The 23,696-nt window shown below is 40.2% G+C and overlaps 1 protein-coding gene across 1 annotated transcript in view; it reads left to right on the top strand.

Annotated features, from left to right (window-relative positions):
* Nucleotides 1–23,696, top strand: part of PRMT3 (protein arginine methyltransferase 3) — a 62,450-nt gene that overhangs the window by 8,294 nt on the left and 30,460 nt on the right. The window contains exons 7-11 of the mRNA XM_084264055.1: nt 676–817; nt 3,889–3,954; nt 9,939–10,060; nt 13,324–13,423; nt 20,418–20,496. Coding sequence (XP_084120181.1) covers nt 676–817; nt 3,889–3,954; nt 9,939–10,060; nt 13,324–13,423; nt 20,418–20,496 — 509 coding nt within the window. The remainder of the gene's footprint in view (nt 1–675; nt 818–3,888; nt 3,955–9,938; nt 10,061–13,323; nt 13,424–20,417; nt 20,497–23,696) is intronic.

The raw sequence follows: 23,696 nt of genomic DNA on the forward strand, positions 1-23,696 counted from the left end.
AGTATTGTCAGGCCAAAACACATTTGCTTTTTCTCTTCAATGTGCGTATAGCACGAGCTGTTTGCTTGTCAACTTTTAATTGCGTTTTTGCGATAAATCCCTTGATTTCTGTGTGTTGTCATCAAAACTGCTGTGAGAAATAAAAATGTGCATATTAAAAAGGCAAGGCCATGGAGGAGGAAAAATAAGCAGCATAGAATTAAAGTAGTATACTGAATTTTAAGCTCTGTTTTGTTTCCCCCAAATACTTTGTTTTTAACGTACTTTCTTCTACCTTTCACTAATCGTACAGTATTGTGTGGCTTGTAGTTCTTGTGCTGTTGGTTGTATTGACTCTGTATCTGCCTCACACAGCCTAAAATACATACTGTTTTGACCACTGTGGTGCTAGCTTTAGTACCAGTGAGTGCAAAATAGAGAATTCCTCCTTAAAAATAGGTAGTTGCTGGTTGAAAGCAGAGGGTGGTCATTGCAGGAGGATGGATGGAGAGTGCCCCTGCAGCAGTCTGGAAGAGCCAGCAGAGGGAGGATGTGCATGCTTAAAGCTGGTCCCATTGTTGTCAAAGCCCCCGTGCAGCGTGGATTCCTGACATCTTTCAAGCCCCTTTGCCCCCCTCGCCTCCTTTTCGTGGTCCCATAAACGTGTCTCATGGGTGTATTTCACTTGTGTTACAGACAATTTGCGCAGGATTTTGTGCTGAGCACAGATGTCCGGAGCAGCTCGTCATCCAGTGCCATTGCAGACCTTCATGAGGATGAGGATGGTGTTTACTTCAGCTCCTATGGGCATTATGGGATACACGAGGAGATGCTAAAGGTTAGAAAGTCATCACAACCCCATCTTAGTAGGACTAAAGAGAAAAGACAGAATGAAGTGGGCTGTGTGCCCATAAATATGCTGCAGAGCAGCTGCATTTTTAACCCTTTCTATACATGATAGTCTTTTTCTAGGTATTGGGTTGAGAGATCTTTTTTCAATGTAGTTTGTTTATAAGAATTCTGTCTATGGGAAGCATTAGGAACATAAAATCATTTACTCCCCAGGTATGCTTGAAGATACGTTGCATTATTTGTGCCACAATGTTACTTTGCAAAAACCAGCCTTTTCCTGGGTCCTTAAAAGATAACAGATAGAACATGGTATAGACAGTGAATATTTGTTTTTAGTTGGTTTTCCTAACATTTTACACTTGCCAGGCAGAAGCATTTCTCAAATATTGTGAGTTCCTATTGCGCTAGGTAAACAGAAATTGTTGGTGTTTGTGCACAGCTCGTTTGAACAGCTGGAAAAATCTATGCCCCTTCTATGTGATAACCATTTTTTTTTATCTTTAAAACGCTTCAAAGGCAAACCTGTGTATGTCCTTTGAACTTAAAGAAACCCAACAAAGCTAACACAAGGCCTGACACCTTTTTAATTGACATGTAAATCAAAATCTCTTAATGCTTCCTTTCAGAGAAAGTATCATAGTTGTGAAAGTCATAAACAGTTTTATAATTTTAAGGCATAAATAAATTTCCTGCCTTACATAGAGATAGGATGTGGAGTTCTGGAGTGGCTTTGTCCATACAGGTAGCATATAAAGCTTCTCATCTGTAAATCATTTAGTGGTGCAAGCATAGAAATACACATGAATCTGTGTTAAGAGTAGTAGAAGGTTAATTTTAGGAGAGAATTTTACAGAAGCACAGAAATGCCTGCGCATGTAGGAGTTCCAAGATGCATAGTCCAAAGAAATATAATTTAAGCCTTTGGGATGAAATGATAGGAGTTTGGTTCTGCAGTTGAGTAAAGGTGTCATTTGAGATGATGTAGGCTATAGGATGAAGAAGCCTTTCTGTTTGCTAATGAAGTTTATCATTTCTGCATCTCTGCACAAAGAGATTGGTACAAGATCCTATTGTATTGGTTTCAGGGGGGGATGTCTGTCAGAATGCTTTTTAATGACATTTTCGGCTTTCCTGATTACAGGAAAACAAATTTTTCTCATGTGCATTGAATTTTTTCCTATTTGCTAGGCATTCACTCTGATGTTTGGGTTTTTAAAATTTTTTTCCTCATACCTTATATATGTAAATGGTTTGCCATACTGGAATTTTTAAGCAAGGAGATTTGCTTGCTAGATTTTACATCTGTGTCTGACACTGTTCAGTTGGGAAACCTTTTTCTTTTTTCTTATGCCTGGTAGTAATAGGATGAAGTTTCACTTTGTTTTTTTCTGTAAGTACTTCAGAGATGGGGGGGAGAGTATTTTTACTTTAGCCAAATGGGTAGCGTTCCCCAGGTTCTGTTGGTTTCTTTGCTCAAGAATTTCTTTGCTATCATCTTAATAAATTCCTTTAGCATTTTATTTAAGACCAAAACAAAAAAAAAAGCATTACACTGCAATGGTGAGAGGATGGGATTGATTAATAGAGACACCTGAAGTGCATGAGTGGCTTACTCGAGTAGCAGTTCATATAGTAGAGACAGCAGCTAGAATTGTATTGATTATGTTGGGGCAGTGCTGAGGGAGTGTGAGTGGGCTGGATGTAATGCTGGAAGCTTTCCAGCTGACTGATTCCCTGACTGATACAGAACCTTCTGATTATTTTTTTTAAACTATTTTTAGTCACTTCAGCAAATCCTATTATACTGCAATAGAGGTGAAGGACTAAAAATAGTTACTCTGAATATAACGTTATAGTAAACCATTATGACTTTAAAGGATCTCCATTTTTTAAATACATGTTAATTATGTATAGTTCTAAATTACAATTTTCTAAAGTCATCCCTAATTGTTTCTTTAGGGTTTGCAATAATCTTCATAACCCTAAGATCCATTTTTAAGTTTTTCAAGCCTCAGAATTTTATTTTTTTTATTTCAAGAGTTTTTAACACATCCTTTATTTTTAGTATCTGGGTTTGATCTTGCTTTTCTAATAAAAAACTTTGTTCGTTCTCACTAGAAAATTTCTTTAATTTCTGCATTGCTTCTAAAAATTCTTACCTCCCATAGTATAAAAATGTGAAGTGAAATATATGCAGCTGGATTTTATACTTCAGTATTAGACTTGTCTTTGCTGGATAAAAATTGGTAAAAAATTCTATTTTACTTTGCTCTAAAAGCAATTGAACTGTAACAGCAATTCCTAAATTTAACTGATGATGCACATTAAAAGAATAATTTTTTTTTAAAATAGTACCTTGCTGGCAGGTTGAGCTATGCTGCTGGCAGGTTGAGCTATGCTGCTAGCTGTCATATACTAAGATAGTCCAAATCTTTAGTTCAGTGCTTGAAAACATTGCAGCTGCTCAGTGTATGTTGTGTTACAGTTAGTTTATCGTATTGGGCTTTCACAGCCTGGTCTGTACAGCTTCCGTCATTAAGTTGTCCTCAGGTTTGCAAATAGGCGTCTTGTTCACAGATAGAAAAGGTTAATCTGATTCATAGTTTGGGATTTTTTTTTTGAAAGAATCTCTGTGTCATAGGAGTGTCAGAGTAAAATGATGCAAAACATTATAGGAGCTTTTAACTCGCATTTTTACTGTTGTGTGTAAGGTTGTTGTGTAAAGCTGATGCAGTATTGCCACTGTTACTGCTGTTCCTGGAAAGTGGTGAGGAGGTATTAAGAACTCTGAAACATCCAAAATCAAATGCAGCAGGTCAGGAAGGTGTAAGCTACTTATTTTTCCTCCAGAGGCTCAGATGGCTTCATTTGCAGACAGTAACTTGTAAAACAGTGTTGAATGGGAAGTGCTGAAATTGCAGAGCCCTTTTAAGTGCTGTAGCCACAGAAGGTCTTTAGGCGAAGGTAAAAAGCAAGTTTCTCAGCTTTTTTGACCAGTATGCTAGCAGCATGTAAGTACAAAATGTGAACAGTGTTTTTTTATTCTTTAAATCCTAGGATAAAGTGCGTACAGAAAGCTATCGTGACTTCATCTATCAAAACTCACATATCTTCAAGGACAAGGTAGGTGAAATAGCTCAGAAAATAAAAATTCCTGCACTATATGTTTTTCTCAAGTGGTAGAAATCCTTCAGGTTGGCGACTTTGTAGCTTTGGAAATGCAATGTTGTGCTGACAAGATTTGATTTAATGTACTCTGGCTTTAGTAGGTGGTAGAGTGCTATTTAACTGCTGGAGGGTGCAAAGTGCTGATAACAGAAGTGCTGATCGTTATTGTCATTGTTCCCTGTGCCATGTCAGGATGTTCATTAATTATGTTGGCGGGGTCAAGTTGAAATTTTCTTTTCCAGTATATTAAGTAAAATCTACATTAAGAATTTAAGTGAATTTCGGTTTGTGCCTGGTGCAGTAGAAATGCCTTAAAAACACTGTGTAATTAGAACTGGGGAAGAATTCATTTGTTGGATTAGTGTAGGTTTATTTCTTCAGACGACATCGTTGTTATTATTAGGGGACTTAGAACCAGGAGCTAGTATTTCACTTGGGGTGGGGAGAGATTGCACTGACATTTGTTTATGATCTTACTGTGGTTATGACCCCTATGCAGTAGTGATCCTCTTCTTGTCTTCTCTTTCTGCCAGCAATTTCTCATGAGTTTGTGTTCTTATTTGTGCTGTGCAACTGCCTGTTCCAGATTAATTTTCCTCTACATAATGCTTTTACCACTCAAGTGGTATATGGCCAGTTCTTAGCGCTAAACCAGGATGTCTAGGTTTATGGAAGGCAATCACTGTTGACTTGTTATTTTGGTTTTTAAGTGAGACTTTGTTAATAAGTGATAATACAAGGCTTCAAAACGATTGTAGAAGTAACAAAAGTACATCCCCATCTAATGATTGCTCAGGCAGAAATTGTGCTAGATAGTTTTGCCCTAGGTGGGAGGTATTTCAAGGTAGGTAGCGCCTGCTCTTTCTTTGTATGTTGTCTTTTGGCAACTACAGCAGAAAAATCCTAGAAAAAGAGTTTTCTTCCTCTTTTGATTCAATCCACTTAACAAGCTCGTTTGTACTAAACGTGTCTAAAGTCTTAAGCTGTAATGAGGGAACAAGCAAAGGTGGTATAGAATGCTGCCAGCTGCTTAAAAGATGTGGGTGACTGCATAGCCAGGTGGCTCATCCAACAAAGCAGAAAGATCAATAAAGGAAAGAAACTTTCTTGGGAGAAATTTGGTTTCACCGATGCCCTTGATATTGATGACTGCAGGTTTTCACAGGGTAAGACTGATATTAAATTACGTGAAATGTATGTCCTAGTGGAAATTTTCAGGCTCAGTTGTATTTCTTCCCTGCTGTGAAGACATAATGGTAACATTTGAAACAAAACATGGATGGTTATAGACAAGGTTGCTTCAACCCTGGCTGTGGATGCACTTGCTCAGGAATTGGCAGGAAATCTGTTTACTCTGTGTATTTTACTTCATGTGAAAGCATTCAACTTCTAATAAAAGCTGTCTATTATTGCAACATCTACAAACCACTTTCTGAACTCAGTGTTTTTAGGTCAAGATACCTCTTACCTCAGATTCACAGTGTATCCAAACCCATCGTGGTGTGTTGAAGTTGAATGGAAAGAAAGATTCTCAATTGCTTTGAGTTCCCAACAGTTTCTGTCCCTGTGACCACTGCTCCACTTCTGTGTCAGACCAGATCTTGATGTGGCTTTCACTTGGTATGCCATTATGGAGAATATGTGGTGTTTTTTCAGAGATCCAGCTTTGAAGTGACATCTGTTACTGTCTTGTGCTGAAGGAACTGTTGAGATGTTTAGCTTAATTCACTTATCATATGATGCTCTCAGAACCATATTAGTGAATCAAACTTCCAGCTGGAGGAAATAGACTGTCTTCCCTCAAAATTTGATTACAATTTTTTAAAAAAAAGCCTGATACTGTATTTCCTAGAATTTCCATATGGTGCTCCTCTCTAGAGAAGATAGATAGTGATGCTTTTTGTTGTTTCTGAAAGGAAACCTGTGAGTTGGGTTTGAAGGAACTTGATCTTAATTGATTTCCTTAAAGTTGATGCAAAATCTGCAGTATCCCAAAGAGGTGTGATTGCACAGTAAAAGATCATAACAGGATACCTAGGTGTGCTCGTCGGGGATACTTTATTCAGAACTGGCCAATATGAAAGCCTTTTTTTCAGCTTTCAAAGGAAAGTATTAAAACTTGATTGCATCCACTGTACTGGCTTTATTTTCAATCTGTCAGATGTAGTTGGGATGAGACTAGGACAGTTTAACTGACCCAGCAGGAGTAGTTAAGATGGCCTTACTGAGTAAAAGGGAGTGTGAGCCATTTTACAGCAAGAATATTGGTTAGAGCAGCACTGTTGCCATGCTTAGTTTTTGTTGTAGAAAGCTGAGGGCAGGCATCAGTGCGATGCTGGGGGGGGACAGGGGGACAAATTGCTAAACATTGTTCCTCCTATAGGTTCAGTGATGATATTAATTTAATTAGCCAAATTACCTGACTTTGTTTTTTCTGAATTTGAAGTATTTTTTTCTGTTACTAAAAGTAGAGTATCAGTTTTGATTAGACTGCGGAGAAGGACGTGATGCTGCAGTAGATTATGGTGCAGTCAAATCGCCAGTCCAGCTGCTCCAGATCTCTGGTGAGAGGCCATATGTGATCACTGCAAGAATGTGTTAGCTGTAGACCCTTGTCCTTAGGCTAATTGGTGATCATTCTGCTTGTCTTAATGTTCCTCAGATGTGTTTCAGCTTGTATATTTTCTCTCCTGTGCCTTTTTCTCCACCCCATCCTCTGCCTAAGGCTAGATGAGTTCCATCTGGGTTCTTAAGTGACCAGGGCAGCTGTCCAAAGTGGTGTCTGTTTTGATTTTTTTCCAATTTGTGGTGATTGCTCTCTCTCATACAACTGTATATCAAGATCGTTCTTTCACAGAGGTTTATTTTTGGCTCTGACTTCCAGCTTTCATGGCTCAGCAGCTTTGTTAACTACCCATAGGTGAAGTGTTAGAATAGATGATGTTGGGGGGCATGAGATGCCCCTCACAGCTGTGAGAAGGTTGATTTTTTTTTTTTCTATTCCTGTCTCCAGAAGACTTTACCCTAGGGATTTCTGTAGCCATTATATATTCATAGCTGACTTGCAAATGAGTTTTAGAATTGGAACGTAGTAGCAAACAAGTCAGACAAGTAACTTACTGCAATTTCTGTGGCCAGCCTCTACAGGAGATGCTGTAGGAGATGGATTGTGCTCATGTTTGTAGTCTGACTCCATTGTCAGTTGCTCTGTCAAGGCAGGTGGTGGTCAACTCTTCAGTCACTGCTTCCCAGTACATCACAGTGGAAGCTCACTTGCACTGTGCTGGTAAAGGTCATCGGCTATTTTTATTCCTGTTGGCTTCAGAATCATTGTCCTGTGTCCATCATCAGAACATAAAGAATTGTATGCAAGGAAAGGGAAGCAGGTCTGGTGTGCAAGGCGTTCAAGAACTTTCTTTGATACTGGTAGGTGAAATTTAGAGGTGCAGTTGGAAGTTTTTCTTCTGCCAAAGCAGGAATGCTCAATAACTCGTAGGTGAGAAAGTTTGGCAGTAGGGTGCATTATTGCCTTGAAATACGTTCTGAGATGGGGTTATCATTCTCAGGGGTGGGATTGATTGCTGAGTGATGTGAGGCCTCATTTGAAAAAATAGAAGTCATGAAGGTGGTGACAACAGCTTTTACAGTGTTAAATGCTGTGCTAAGGAGAAACAGGGAAATAGGTTAGTTTTCCTTTCCACTAAATGATTTCTACATCTAGTAATTCTGACTCAATATTCCTGTTGTCTTGTGCTTAGTAAGTTGTGCTTAGTCTCTTGTTTGGGTTTCTCTTATGGGAAAGGAAGTTTATCTTTCCATTTCCAAATGTTAATGCTCACATGCCACATGTGATATGAGTGGCTGTACCTAGTCTTAGGAAATGGCTCGAATTTTAGATTTCGTAATGTTTTTAGGTTTAGTGCTTAGAAGTTTTAAACAGCATTAGCAAAGCATAACTATATTGGGTAGAAATCTAACAATAAGACTGATGATCTGCCTGGTGCAATAGAATGCAGCCTCAGCAAACTTGCAGATGATGCAAAACTGGGAGGGGTGTCTGATACACTATGTGGTTGTGCTGCCATTCAGAACTTCCTGCAGGCTGGAGAAGTGGGCAGACGGGGAACCTGTGCACAGGGCTTGGAGCGTTCAGAGGACAATGCAAAATCCTGCAGAGGGCAGGGAAGAATAACCCCGTGCAACAGAGGCTGAGATCTGCTGCCTGTATGGGTAACTTGGGGGTCCTGGTTGACAACAAATTGACCATTAGTCAGCAACACACCGCCTTGTGACAAAGGCAGCCAACCAGCCTACTGGGCTGCATCACTAAGAATGTTTGTCACCAACAGGTCAGGAGAGGTGAACCTTCTCTTGTACCCCAGGGAGGTGAATGACAAAGGCAGCCAACCAGCCTACTGGGCTGCATCACTAAGAATGTTTGTCACCAACAGGTCAGGAGACGTGAACCTTCTCTTGTACCCCAGGGAGGTGAATTAGGAATGCTGTGCCCAGTCCTGGGTTCCCCAGTGCAAGAGTGAGATGAGTGTCCTGGAGTGACTTCAGTGAATGACCACAAAGATGATGGAGGCACTGGAGCATCTGTGATATAGGGAGAGGCTGAAGGAGCTGGGGTTGTTTTGTCTGGAGAAGAGAATGTTCGGGGGGGATCTGATTGGTGTATAGAGATGCCTGGTAGTGGGGGGAGTAAAGGACTTGGAGCCACATTTGTCTCAATGGTGCTCAAGAAGCAGTGGGCACAGATTGAACCCCACACAGTCACTACAGGAAACACTTTTTTTTACTGTCAGGACAACTGGACACCAGAGGTTGCCCACAGAAGTTGTGAAGTTTTCATCTTTGGAGATACCAGAAGCCATCTGAATGTGGTTCTGAGCAATCTGCTTTAGCTGATTCTGAGCGGGGGGTGGACAAAGTAATCTCTAGAGGTCCCTTTCTGTGATTCTGTGATTCTTTCAGTCTCAAATTTATTCTGTGAAAACATCAAGTGTAAAACTCACAGCTTGAAATTCTACTGTAAGACATCTAAGAGTAGAAGTGCTTAAGCTATTGAGACGTTTCTGACCATTAGAAAAAAATATACTGCGATTATGATGATACTGAGACCTGAACAAGGCTGCCAGGTAAAAATCTCTGCTTTATGAAGTTCACTGCCACTGGCAGCTCAGCTCTACTAAATAATATATTTAGTACTATTTTCTGAGCTTTATTTTAAAACTTTGCAGTCTTCCTTCAATAGGGAATATGTGAGATGTCAAACACAAGCATTTGTATGAGTCTTGTCACTGTGTTGAGTGTACCTTTTCAGAGTGTAGCAATGATGTTCATTCTTCTTTCATGAAAACTTATGGATCCCACTTTGCTTGATTTATTTTATCCTATTTCGATTATTTATAATGTTAAAAAGGAAATATTCCCATGTGTTAAAACTGTCAGTTACCCTTTTGAAATTCAGTCATCTTGAGCCATAGCTGGTTGAGGCACTGTGGCCATTTCTAGCAGAGGATTCATAAGTAAAGTTTCTGAATAGACTCTTAATGAGAAACTGCAGTTAGAATATATTTTTTTGGTGCTAAATTCAATTGGGATTAACTGATTAATATTGTTTAGTCTATAATTGCCTGCTTCTGTTCATGTAACCTTTTAGCTGTTGCCCAAGTACTTGTGATTGTTTCCTGTGTGATTGAGTTCAATTGTGTCTGGAGCTAGTCTGCTTCATGGGCTGTAGAAGGTAGCGAGTAGATGATGTTGAGTTAGAAATGTGGTTTGACTTTGGTATCTCTGAATGTAACAGTAATGTTTTATGCTACTGTTTGTTTCTACAGTTAGGACATGGTATCTCACTGATGCAGGAAGACATGTAAAAAAATCATGACAAGGGGAGTAGGATGTTTATTTTTACCTCCATTTGTTTGTTTCAGGTGGTTTTGGATGTTGGCTGTGGAACTGGAATACTTTCCATGTTTGCTGCCAAAGCAGGTGCAAAGAGAGTGATTGGAGTTGACCAGTCTGACATCATCTATCAGGCCATGGACATCATTAGGTAGGAAAAGTTCCAAGAAAAGTGTGGTACATACTGCTGTAATAAGTTACTAAAATGCTATTGCTAGTTAATGTTCATCTGTTACTCAGTGTGTTTTATTGAAAATCTTTCTCTGAAGAATTAACACAGGTTCAAAGGGTGCAATAGAGATCTTTGCTTCTCTAGGTAGGGATAATTAAACAGGATGTAGTTAAGGTGGGATTGTGGTGATTTAACCCTGGCTGGAGGCCAGATGCTCACCAAAGTCGCTCTGTCTCAGCTGGACAGAGGAGAAGATATATATTGAGAGGTTTAGGAGTGGAGATAAGGACAGGGAGAGATCATTCCACAATCAGTGTCACAGGCAAAACAGACTCAGCATGGAACAAGGGAAAGAAAATGCTCTAATTTATTTGTACTTTATTTGTAATTTTATTTTTTAATTTGTAGAGTCTGATATCCCTCTAAACAGCAGCCCTACCCTTTAGCATATCCCTAATTCAGCGCTCCCCTAATTCAGCATTATCCACGCACTTGCTAAGGGTGCATTCTGTCCGATTAGGTCACTAATAAAGGTGTTAATTGCTATCAGAACTACCACTGAACCCTGAGAAATACCTCTGGTACCTACCTACCAGTTAGACTTAGTAGTTTTCCTCTCACCTCTTGAACATCATGGTCCAGACAGCTTTCTGCTCATCTCCACTCCACACTTCACTGATTTGCCTGTAGGATACACTGTAGGAGACTGAGTAATGTAAAAGTGAAGCAATGCTCTCTGAAGACTTAAGAAGTGTTTCCTAGCATTAGGTAGGAGAAACGTTAGGTTAAAATGTATACTGCAGATAGCTGAGGTGTGTAGGGGGGTTTTTTGTTGTTTTTGTAAGACCCAACTGTGGAAAAGATAGCCAAGGTAACCACTGAGGAATTTGGGATTGATAGTTTTTATGTGGACTTAAATTGTGCAGAAATGTTGTCTGGGCAAGTGGTTTAGGTCAGATGCTGCTTCACGCATTGAAGATGCACCACTGTGCACGTGGATGCTCTAGAGGTGTTCTATTAAATAAATGCCTGTTTAAGGAGGTAAGTACTGTGTTAAACATTCAGTGCACGTTCAACCAAAATGCTTTTCTGGCATGAGAACTTCATCTCCAAAGAGAAGTTTTCCCAGGAGTCACTGATGTCTTCAGAGTGGTTTCAAATATGAAATGGTGTTTTATTTCTGATATACTAGATGGCAAACTTAGGACAGTTCATATCTTTCAACAAGTGCACAAGAAGTCCTTTATGTTATTTATACTTAGGAGGGTAGGAGTATCAGCCAACATGTATTCCCTTCAGTGAGGAGAACAGCAAGCCTTTGAGTGATGAATTGCCACTTGCACAACACAGTGAACCATCGCTAAGGCTACACGTATATAGAGAGATACCTTGTGCTATAAAAGGTTCAGTTCATACTAAAGTTTTCAGTTTGCATCACAACAATTTATATTTGTCTTTTTAAACATACTTTTCATAAAGGAATAAAACTGCCAAACTTGTAATGGAGTGACAAATATTTGCTGGAATGCTAAACAGCTCTGTGTAGCTTAAAAATGGCTATGGCACTGTGCTTCTGTCTGGGGTTCAAGGATGTGCTAGAGAGCTGCTGTCCCTCCCAGAATTCAAGTTCATTTCTAGCCTGCCGATTACTAGAAGCAGTGAAACCCACATGTGTAAATAAACTACAGAAAGTGGTCTGAGTGGTGTGACTCTTTTCTGAGGATGCAGAGTAAACTTATTTTGAACTAAATGCTTGCCTTTTATTCCTGCTGGGACTAGCTGTCCATAAAATTTCCAGTGCATGACTCAATAGTGGGTTTTTTTGTTGTCCATCACTTTTATGCTAGAATAGGAGGTTGAAGTATACTTCCTAAATAGCACCTCAGTGTGTAAACTACATTGGTTTGGCTTTTTTTTTTATACCATACAATTGAAAACAAGTATGTAACAAACTAGTCTTTTTTTTTTTTTTTTTTTCCCTCGCTTGTTTTAAATCATGTCCTTATGTCTGGCCATTTAGGAAGCTGTCCTTGTATCTCTTGTTGTCTGTCTTAATGTATTGCTGTGGGTGATAGCTCTTCTGAATTTTAATTCTCACTTGGAACTTCTGGGTTTACTTCTGTTTACAGCATTAAAAATTATACCAGTGAAGAACTACTCCTCAAACAGTAGACTGCCAAGTGTTTAATTCATCTTTCAAACAGCCCACATGTTCAAGTAGCCTTTTGACCCTTCCCTTCATTCTGATCTTTCTCTCATTGTCTTTTAGATGGAATTTTTAATGTGATTACTGGACTGCCTTGAAAGCCAGACAGAATGTAAGAGTAAGATATCAGGATAGGGAGGGAAAGAGGCAGAGATAAGAGTTGCAGTGGAAAGATACATTTCTTTGGTGGCAGTGCTTTTCTGCCCTCTGTAAGAATAGCCATGGCAATAATGGTATGTGCAAGAAAGACTCAAATGGTTTGCAAAGTAGATAAATACCAAGTTTCAAGCATTGACATGTTTAGTAACTTCACTGTTGTGCAGTTTTTGAAACACAAACTGTATTCACATCACAGTACCTTCCTCATTGCTAGGTGGTTGTACCATTGCTTACATATGAAGTAAATACCTGATTGCTGCAGCTACTAAACATGGCAGATGATTTTGGCCTAAATCACAGTGGGGAGGATGAGTTTATATTGTGGAATATCTGTAACACTGATCTAGAGGGAATGTTTGTTCTCAGTGACTTTGCAGCTAGTTCTGTGAAATAGAAAGCCAAGTCATGCAAAACAGCTTTGTAAGGAAGGTTAATTTCCTTTGCTGTCCTAGTGTGATGAGTAGGCTCTGATCACTGTGGACTTATGATAAGTAGGCTCTGGTCACTGTAGACTTATGCTGCAGGGGTTAAAGGAGGAGTACTGGATCAAGCAGATATAAGTAAAGAGGACCGTTATTTTAAATTATCCTCTTGTCTTTTTTTCTGGTTCCTGAAGCTTAGGCATTTGCATGCACAGCACATGGGAGGTATACAGATACACTGTGTGCCATCTTTGCCTGGCACTTAATCTGCAGCAATTTGTGGGTACTCTGAAACATTCCCTCTGAAATACAATTAAGAGGAGGAGTGTTACATTTTAGTGCTTTCTTGATAAGTTAAAAAGTTATTGGGGAAGAAATGCAAGATGCAGACATCAGCATATCTCTCAACAGTATAAACTGGAAGCATAAGCTAATCTTAATGTTGTGACTTGCAGATTGAATAAACTTGAAAATATCATTACGTTGGTCAAAGGAAGGATCGAAGAAGTAGATCTGCCGTTGGAAAAAGTGGATGTCATTATATCTGAATGGATGGTAAGGTGCATGAATATTTTTTTCAAAACATAATTATCTTCAGGAAATGTGTTGTTACATTTCATTTAAAAATGATTCTTTAAGTGATGCTTTTTTTAAAACAAAAACTTACTGTGCTTGCAAGACTGTTTTTGCCAGTGTGGGAGATGGGATGATGGTACTGATGATGTGATACTCGGATACAATTCCTGATCCCTCTTGTTCACACTTTGAAGTCAAGGGTCTCTACACTTGAACTGTTTTGGGTACAACCATATGTTTCTCTTACATAGTTAGCATGCAAATATATGTATGTCTGAATAAAACTATTGTAGATGCTCAGGTGAAAGTGAAGGAATAGAGAAAAAATTTGTTAGATGCCTAGCTGTTCTGATGAGTAAAATACTTGTAGCCTGCAAAGACACCTCAAGACTGCAGGGAAGGTGATGAGCATGTATCACTGGGAAAGCTGCCAACACTTGTAGGGCTTGTAAACACTGTTACTATTCATTGCTGGCTTTACTATAAGAATAAAATAACTGGTTTTAAAAGTACTTAATGATAATGGCCAGCAGGAAATGCAGTATAGTGTGTAAACCCGGCATTTCCTGCAGTCCATTGGATTTCAGCCCCGTTGCCTGTACTTTCTTTGATGTTCTTGCTGATGACTGTTATAAAGTTGTACTTATCAGCTGTTGATCCTAACAAACCTGTATGACAAGACCCAGTGCCAGGCTAAACTGCATAGCAACCAATAAGTCTTTTCACAGTCAACATGGTTTTACCAAGGGGAAGTCATGTTTTACTAACCTAATAGCCTTTTATGAGGATATAATCAGGTGGATGGATGATGGTAGGGCAGTAGATGTGGTCTACCTTGACCTCAGTAAGGCATTTGACACCATCTCCCACAGCATCTTCATGGCTAAACTGAGGAAGTGTGGTCTGGAAGGTTGAGGTGGATTGAGCGCTGGTTGAAGGGAAGAAGCCAGTGAGGTTTGATCAGTGGGACAGAATCTAGCTGGGGACCTGTATCTAGTGGAGCCCCTCAGGGGTCAGTAATGGGACCTGTGCTAATCAATATGTTTATTGATGACCTGGATGAGGAAATAAAGTGCACAGTCAGCAAGTTTGCTGATGACACAAAACCGGGGCGGGGGGAAGTGGCTGACCCCCCAGAGGGCTGTGTTGCCATTCAGCAAGACTTAGACAGTCTGGGCGGGGAGAAGTTGAATGAGGTTTAGCAAGAGCAAGTGTAGGGCCTTGCATCTGGGGAAGAACAACCCCAGGTACCAGTGTAGGTTGGGGAGTGGGCTGTTGGAGAGCAGTGTAGGTGAGAGGCATTTGGGGGTCCTGGTGGACAGCAGGATGACTATGTGCCAGTAATGTGCCAAGAACGCCGGTGGCCTGTTGGGGTGTATTAGAAGGGGGTTGGTTAATAGGTCAAGAGAGGTCCTTCTTGCCCACTACTCTGCCCTAGTGAAGGCTGTACCTAGAATATTGTGTCCAGTTCTGGGTCTCTCAGTTCAAGGACATAGAACTCCTTGAAAGAGCCCAGTGCAGGGCCACCAAGATGACTAAGGGAGTGGAACACCTTCCTTGCGAGGAGAGGCTGAGGGAGCTGGACCTCTTCAGCTTAGAGAAGGGGAAACTTTTTCACTCTGAGGGTGATAGGGCACTGGGACAGGCTGCCCAGAGAGGTTCTCTCCTTCTCTGGAGACATTCAAAACCCAACTGGATGTGTTCCTGTGTGATTTAGTCTGGGTGATCCTGCTCTGGCAGGGGTGTTGGACTAGATGATCTTTGGAGGTCCCTTCCAACTCCTAACGTTCTGTGATTCACTGTCAAAACTGTGGTAGGAAACATCCCTTGAGATTTTTTTTGTGGACTCATATCACACACCTTCAGAAAGCGTTGCAAAATACATGTTTCTTCATGCTCATTCTCTTTCTTTAGACTTAAAGAAACAATTCTTTTGTCCTTAAAATTTAAGCTCAATAAAGAAGACCTATTCAAAGTCAGAGTTTTTTGGGTTGAGGTTTGGGGTGTTTTTGGGGGTGTTGTCTATTTAGGGATGTGGAGTTTGGTTTGGGGGTGTGGGTTTTTTTTTTGGTTTGGGGCTTTTTTTGTGGGTTGGTTGTATTGGGGTTGGTTGGTTGGTTTTTTTAGAAACTGTCCTGCTATTGGTGGGAGTCTTTGGGAAGAGAGGTCATGTGTTCACTGTGTATCCATACATACGTAGGTAAAGATGAAAAAAAATTGTTTGCTTTAGGGTTTGGGGGTTGTTGTTCGCTTTTTATAGTACAGTAACAGTGTTACGATAAGTAATAAGCTTAATTTAGTGTTGAGCTCGTTATTTTCAGGTAAGGTTTAAGTCATTGGCTTAAACTAGTGGTTTAAAAATAGTGCATTATGGTTAGTGATTTCTGACAGTATAGTCACTTCACTGGAAGTGTAATTAGTCCTTTCAGGGAAGCATCTGATCAGTTAGCTAGTATGTGCACCATGAATAATGCTCCCCAAATCACACTTCTCATTCTGGATTTTTGTATTAAGATTTTGTCTTTTGTGCAGCTTGGGCACTTCAGGTCGTGTTCTAGTTGTGCCTCTAAGGTGAAGTAAAGGGTTTCAAAAAGCAGCTCATGTAAGAAATGAAGCATTGAATGTTCTATGTTTCCCATTTGTGTGCTAGTTTACCTTTTAATGTCATAATTATATAGCCACCGGCATTTCACTTAATTAGGTATTCTAAATATTTAGGAATAGTAGCATTTTTATAGGTTGCTGTAATACTGAGATAAAGAGGACAATGCTGTGGAAGTAAGATTGCTAGCTGGACAGTGTACGCACTGTTCCAACATTGTCCAGAGAGGAACATTATGTTTCCTAGATGCAAATGAAGATACCTTTTTGTCTGGCTTTCTGGTGTGAATTTGCTTCCCCCTTGACACTAACCAATGTGAAATCTTTAGTTAATATGTGAATGTGATTGAAAATATTGGAAATACAGAGCATGAGAGCAAAAAGGCATTCAGTGTGTCAAGCTTTCAGCTCTGTATTCAGAGAATCTGTGTGGACCAGCTAGAAAGTTCTAGTAGGAACCATTTCCTTTCTTTAAGGGAAATATGAAAAGTTGCAGTTCTGCTGAACAAACAAACTGCTTTTAGACTAGTAAACATCAAGCTCTTTTGGGGATCCATGGCTTTGCTGTGCTTCGTACAGAACAGTGCTTGAGACAGAGTACATGATAAGCTTTCTTATAGCTGTGATACGGAGTAGCATTTTGCTGCTCTCCACACAAGCAGGTATATTTGAAAATTCAGTGTTGTTCTTGCATCTTGATGCTTTTGAAAAGCTTAATCTCCTTTTCTCCCTGAAGAGTATGATGATGAATACTGAAGTGCTAATGTTAAAGAACTTCCTATGCTTACATTTTCACCTACTGGTAAAATATTTTTATGCAGTTGTGAATTACAATGAGAATTTGGAGTGCTGTACTGTGTTCAAATAATAGGAAAATTTATCAATGCAGGACATTAAGCCATCAGTTTTGTGAAACTTTTATAACTCAATTGCAAACAAAATACGGGATGTGTCAGTTATGTAGCCTTTTTCACATTCCTCTGGATTCAGATTTCTCAGTGGGGTCCTGCATTTTTGATAGCTGACTTCTTGGGTGGGCATGATATAGGACAGAGGTGTGCTCGAAGGGAAGAACTCCATATGGGATGAGGTTTAACAAGGCCAAGTGCAGAGTGCTGCACATGGGACATAACAACCCTGTGCAGTGCTACAGGCTTGGAGGAGACTGGCTGGAGAGCTGTCAGGCAGAGAAGGACCTGGGGGTGTTGGTTGACTGCAAAAGGCCATGTGCCCAGGTGGCCAGGAATGCCAATGGCATCCTGGCTCATATCAAAAATATTGTGTCCAGTAGGTCTGGGGAGGTGATTGTACCCCTGTACTCAGCATTGGTGAGGCCACACCTTGAGTGCTGTGTCCAGTTCTGGGCTCCTCACCATAAGAAGGACATTGAGGTCCTGGAGCGAGTCCAGAGAAGGGCAACCAGGCTGGTGAAGGGGCTGGAGGGCAAATCCTATGAGGAGCTGCTGAGGGAGCTGGGGATGTTTAGCCTGGAGAAGAAGAGGCTGAGGGGAGACCTTATTACCACCTACACTGACCTGACAGGAGGTTGTAGTGAAGTGGGTGATGGTCTCTTCAGCCAGGTGACAGGTGATAGGATGAGGGGAAATGGCCTCAAGCTGTGCCAGGGCAGGGACAGATTAGATATTAGAAAAAAATTTTTACTGATAGAGTTGTTGGGGCCTGGAACAGACGGCCCAGGGAGGGGCCTGAGTCACCTTCCCAGGATGTGTTTAACAGACGGGTAGATGAGGTGCTCAGGGATATGGTTCAGTATAGGACGGGAATGGTTGGACTTAATGATCTCTAAGGTCTTTTCCAACTTTGTGATTCTCTGATTCTGTGATTCATAGTGCTGTGCGTTTCTGTTTCTGTGGAAATCTGTTTCTGCATGTTGTTCTTCCGAGCTGGAGAGCCACCGTTTCATTTCCGTTCTGAAAATATGAAAATAAGGAACCGCGTGTTCGTTTTGAGAAAGGAATGTCCAGCTTTTTAGTAGCATAATATGGCACCATGGTAATTTAGATATGCTGTGTTTTCAGTGTGCCTTCAACAGAGAACCTGCCACCTTTTTATGTGTCTTTGTTTAGCCACCAGCAAGATGGAATTACTAATATTTGGCTCACAGGTTTGTATCCTAGAGATATCTTTGCAGTAATTAATTTCAAGGATGCTAATACAGTCTTAAGAAAAAACCCCACCCCCTGAACATCACTGGGGTGGAAGCAGGAGTGCCCCACAGCATCCTGGGGAAAAGGCATCAGGTATAAGTCTCTTCCTTGATGGCACCCCTACAGGTGAGGCAGTGGCCTGTGAAATTACATTCTGAATTACACCACAGCAAAATGCTTTGGTCGAAGTAATAAATGACTTGATTCAGCACCGTTGACGGTTTATGTAACTTACAGTAGCGCTGTAACAAATTGGGGGTGGGAGGGAAGAGGGGAGAGATAGAATTGTGAGAGAGGGGGAATGACCAGTGGTGCTGGTGTGGAAAGGTCCGGGAAAGGGTGCTGAGAATTTCCTTATATTTCTCATGATAAGGTGTGTCCTCCTGCAGTGGTAAATGCACTTGACAGGTCAGCATTGTAAGCAGGAAGAAATGTGAAGAGCTGATCCCTAAGAATTTCACTTGATAACTTTGACTGTTGGTGGTAACTAGTCTTAGGATACGTCCTTGAGGCCATGTACTTCCATGTACTGTGGAAGCAACTCATTTAGACTTAGGAAATTATTTTTTTTCATATGCCTTTGAATCAAACATACTCTGGTTTTAAAGCTATAAGATCAAAGAAAGAAAACTCTTATTCTGTTCTGTGCGTTCTCGCTTGCTGCAGGCATAAAAATTGTCTCTCCCTGATGCAGTTGGAACTCCTGGCCTCTTCAACAGTTTTGCAAGGCTTACTAAAAAATAATACTGCTTACAAAGCAGTAGTCTTCATTCTGGGATGTGTTCAAAGGACTTCATAACAGTTAAGCAGTGAAGTGGAAGAACAGGCAACGTTTGGAAGCAAAGTGTCTGGCAGAGCGCTGTCCTGTTTCCAGAGAAAACAGGTTGAAGAAAGGCCACTCTGATTATTTTCAAACTGTGCTCTTGTTGAATACAAAAATGTCACACTCAGGGTTTTCTAGTTTGGGTTTTAGTTCTGTATCTGAATTCTAAAATGTATGCTGGTATGATGTGTTTTAATTGCTTTAATGTCATCAGAAAGTGGATGTAGATGGATTGTGTTACAGTTTTCAACAGTAAGGGTCATACTCAAAATTGGAAGATAAGGGTGTAAAATCAGTTGGACAACAAAGGGCTACATCTATCTCAAAGTTGCAGTTCGCTTAAAAGCAGTTGAAACTGTTTTATATAAAATGCTCATTGTATGTGATGATTCTATGTATTTTTCTCACATGTTTAAGAAAAACTGTTTAAGAAAATGCCAGGCATGATTAATTTTACAAGTTACTCTAAACAACTAAAGCAGTATGACTAACCTGCAATAAAATTTATTCCAACACCAAAAAAACCCTATGCAAGCCTAGTTCTAGCTATTATCAGGAAGAATTTGTTTTCTGAAAGGGTTGTCAGGTGTTGGAATGGGCTGCCTGGGGAGGTGGTGGAGTCACCATCCCAGGTGGTATTTAAAAGGCATATAGATGAAGTGTTTAAGGACATCATCTAGAGGTGGACTAGGCAGCATTAGGCTGCGATTGGACTTGGTGATCTAAAGGGTCTCTTTCAACCCAAGTGACTCTGATTCTATTTTTTTCCTGAGAGATTTTTAAGTTCACATGCTGCTGAATGATGTTGAACATTTTGATAGGCCATGTCTTTGGTATGTGGCTTATTTCCACCTACCTGAGTGAGCATTGCGCTGGCTGGTACAGGGCATCAACAAGTTGGAAATGTGAAACAGCCAAGATGCATTCCATGTGGTGTTTTTCTGGCAATCATTTCAATGGTACTTACAGTTCTAAGTCAGAAGAGATTTTCTTTGGGTTTTTTTGTATGATGCCTCAGAGTCATTACTTAATAAGCAATACATACAGCATTTTACATGGTTTGAGATGAATGTAATTTCTTTTGATGTTGTAGGACTTTGTCAAGTTAATTGTTGGTGTAGATGGGTATTTATTCCCTATAATTCATTAATTGAGGAGGTGCTGGATAGCTGCTGTTTGGGAGATTAAAGATTATACTGTAACTAAAATTTTGAAGTGACAGTGCTATTGTTGAGAAATTCATTGGGGGTTGGCTCTTACTGAAGCGTGTGGGCATGTAAAGTTCTTAAACTGCAGTGATAATGCCTATTTGTAAAATGATTAAATAAGCTACGCAAGAAGCATAACGATTTTTAAATTCTTCCTCTCTTTCTATAAACAGGGTTATTTCCTTCTCTTTGAGTCAATGCTGGATTCTGTCATCTATGCAAAGGACAAGTACCTGGCAGAGGGAGGCTCAGGTTGGTGTGCATAATTCTTTTAATAAATTTAGCTCTGGGGGGGAAATGAAATGAACTCTGTTAGAATAAGCTATGCATGGATGAGAAAGTTGCCCGTCTAAATGAAGAATGTTTCCATTAGTATGAGCTTCCAGGCATTCATTTACTCTGTGGGTAATAGAATAACATTAGACAGGGTATCAAGGTCTCAAGTTAATGGGTGTTTTTAAGAAGAGAGGGGGTTATTTATTCTTAAGTACTGTCTAAATTTTTTCCTCCCTACTTTTTCCCCATGTGTGGGCATTTGTCTTCCCCTCTTGAAATCCCGATTTCTGCATAACTGCAAACAGAGTTTTATTCTGTAAGGTGTGATATTGTTCAAGTAAGCTACTGTGAATTAGGGGAAAAGTGGATGGGATGTTTCCTTGGAAGAAGAAAATTGTGTGAGGAGGGCATAGTTTCAAATACAAGAAAGCATGTGAAAGGACCAATTTGCATTGGTTTAGTTCAGGACATTTATTCAATCCTGGTGGGAATATACTGGTTTTCTTCCTGGTTGGAGGGTTGGGAAGTGACAGAATGAAACGGGTGTATTTTGAATTAGAGGGGATTTTTATGCTTAGATAGTGATGTGTTCAGCAGTGTTTCAGTGTCTGTAAATACATATTCCTGATGGGATACAGTTTTCAGCACGAGTTCTGCATGTGCTTTATTCCTTGTGCTTAATTCCATTGTCAGTATTGTATTTCATATTGACCTTTTCAATCAGAGTCGTCAGTCTGGAGGTTTTTTTTCCCCTTTTGTGCTAACCATGCACATAGTTAGTTTCACTACGCTGACTTAATGATTGGATTAATGACTCTGTAACAGTGCTGGCTGCAGTGCTTCCCTCTGGTTGTGACTGCAGCGAGCTTTTGTGTGCTACCCAGTGCAGCGGAAAAAAAGGGGGGGTTATGCAGTTGTTCAACGTGTGGTCACAAAGCTGAAGGCTCAAGTGAGAGATCACTGTTGGTGTGTTAAATATTTAGAAGCCACTTGAACAACATGACAGAATAAGAGCTTTTTTTGGTTTTAGTGATGTAGATTAATCCAGCCAGATCTGGAATGTGGTTGTGGTAAGCTTTATATAGATGTATGCTGATAATTTTCCATCACAATGTACTTACATTTGGGGGCATCCCTTAAAATTGTAAGAAAGCATTTTAAGTTTAGCTACTACCTCCAAAAGGTCCTGAAAAGGGATGGAAATTTGACCTCTATTGAAACCGCTATAGCATCTTGTTCTCGAGGCTCCACTTGTATTGTATGTGGGTTTGCTGCTGGCTTGTGCATCCTAAAGCTTCTTTTGAGAGCTCTACACAGGTTCTGCAGCACACATATCTCTGGTCTCAGAATGATCTCGGGCCCTCATGTGACTTCTCACAAAGCACACAGTGTTAGTCGCTGATCAGTATGGCCAGATTCTAAACAGAACGCTGTTTCCTTCAGATGCTCACAATGACTGCTCTTTGCCAGCCTGCATAGCAGGTAGATGGCTGTGAGATTTGTGCCAAAGCTGCTCAGCAGTCAGCTTAGCAAGACAGACACTTCTGCAGTGAGGATGAATAGCAGCAGAACTGTGGGCACATCCAAATTCAGATGAGCCAAAGCTGAGAGCTCCCTCTGAGGTGAAGTCTTAACGGAGAAACTCCTGAATCTACCATAAAGCTTTGTTTTTGTCTCAAGCCGCTTTGTACTATTGAGCCCAAGATCATTATTACAGGGACTGTTTGAAAGCTGAGAAAAGCCACAGGAGCAGCTGCAGTTTGGCCAAACATTTGAGTGATTGAGCTGGGAATAGAATCCAAATTTCTACATTTGTGTTCAGTCAGTCATATCGTCGTTACTTTAGCTTAGCCTTTTGGCATGCTGAAGTGGATTATGCCAAACTGTCTAGGGTAATGGGTACAGTATATAATAGCTTTATTCAGGAGCATAAAATCCTTGCTGCCCAGGACCCATCTGTTTGTTACTTGCTTGAATATAGATTTTTGTGTACGCTTGAGCGCAGTGCACACTGGTAAGGGGTGACACAGCTAAGGAAGGCATCATTTGAAATATAATACTATTAACTTGTTCACATCCAAATGATGGTGGTATTCACTGGAAATTATTTCTGTGTACCTGGAGGATTGCTGCTGCCTTTTACCCTTCAGTGTCCTGAAGTTTGTGAGGCATTGCGAGGGGATAAAGGATTTCCCATCGTATTCTGTTCACCACGTGAGCTGTTACTGGTGACAGATGACTTCTGGGCACTGAGTCGAGAAGGACACAGATGGTCAAAACGATGAATCTGTGAGAGCATTGAGGAGTAGGTGCTTTTGTCCAATCAGCATTTTGTTCATTTCACCTGTGAGGAGGAATAATTATTAAATTATAGGCTTAATCAGAAAAAAATGACGAGGCTGTCAGGATCTCACAGGGAGGTGTTACAGGGTTGCAGAAAGAACAGAGGATTTCCAGAGGGATGGAGGATAATGGGTGAAATGGCAAATGCAATTTTAAGCAGATGTTTCTAAACGTTTACAAAACTCTATGGTGTTTAGATGATTTAGGCTGATATTTAGATAACATGCTTACATGTCCAGTCAAACTTTAGTACAGCATATGCTGCTGGACATGGATGGCTTTGAAAATTTGGAATTAAATGCATTGCAGTGCCTGTGGCTTGTTAGTGGAACACAGAAATTTTTGTGTGTAAAGAGGCCTTGTGTACTTTTTTGTTTTGCTGCTATTGATAGGCTAAACTAACAATGGAGATTAGATTAGAACAACGTTAGTGGTTCCTTCTTTGCTTGTTCTTAAGCACTTTGTATAATCAATCATGAGTTCCACTGGATGTGTGAAAACATTTTAGAAAAAAAACCCTGTGATCCTATTCAAATATTTCATGCTTGATAGGTATGGTAAAATTTTTCTGTTAACAGAATGTCCCAGAAATGGGGGCTAGAAGGAAGGTTATTAAGGAGTTAATCACTTTTTGCAGTGGTTTTCATTTTCAGTATTGCTAGTACACTTCTGCAATGAATGTTCTGTAACTTTAGGTCTCTCTTCACCTCTCTTCTCAACACATTCCGTGCATCCTATGAAGAGCATTTTCCTGAAAAATATTCCCTCAAAGGCCATATTCACTAGCTCTTGTTGTCTGTTTCACGCTGTCTTGTAATTTTTGGAGTGTCAGT

This window comes from Gallinula chloropus, assembly GCF_964237585.1.
Source record: "Gallinula chloropus genome assembly, chromosome: 4".
NCBI lineage: Eukaryota > Metazoa > Chordata > Aves > Gruiformes > Rallidae > Gallinula > Gallinula chloropus.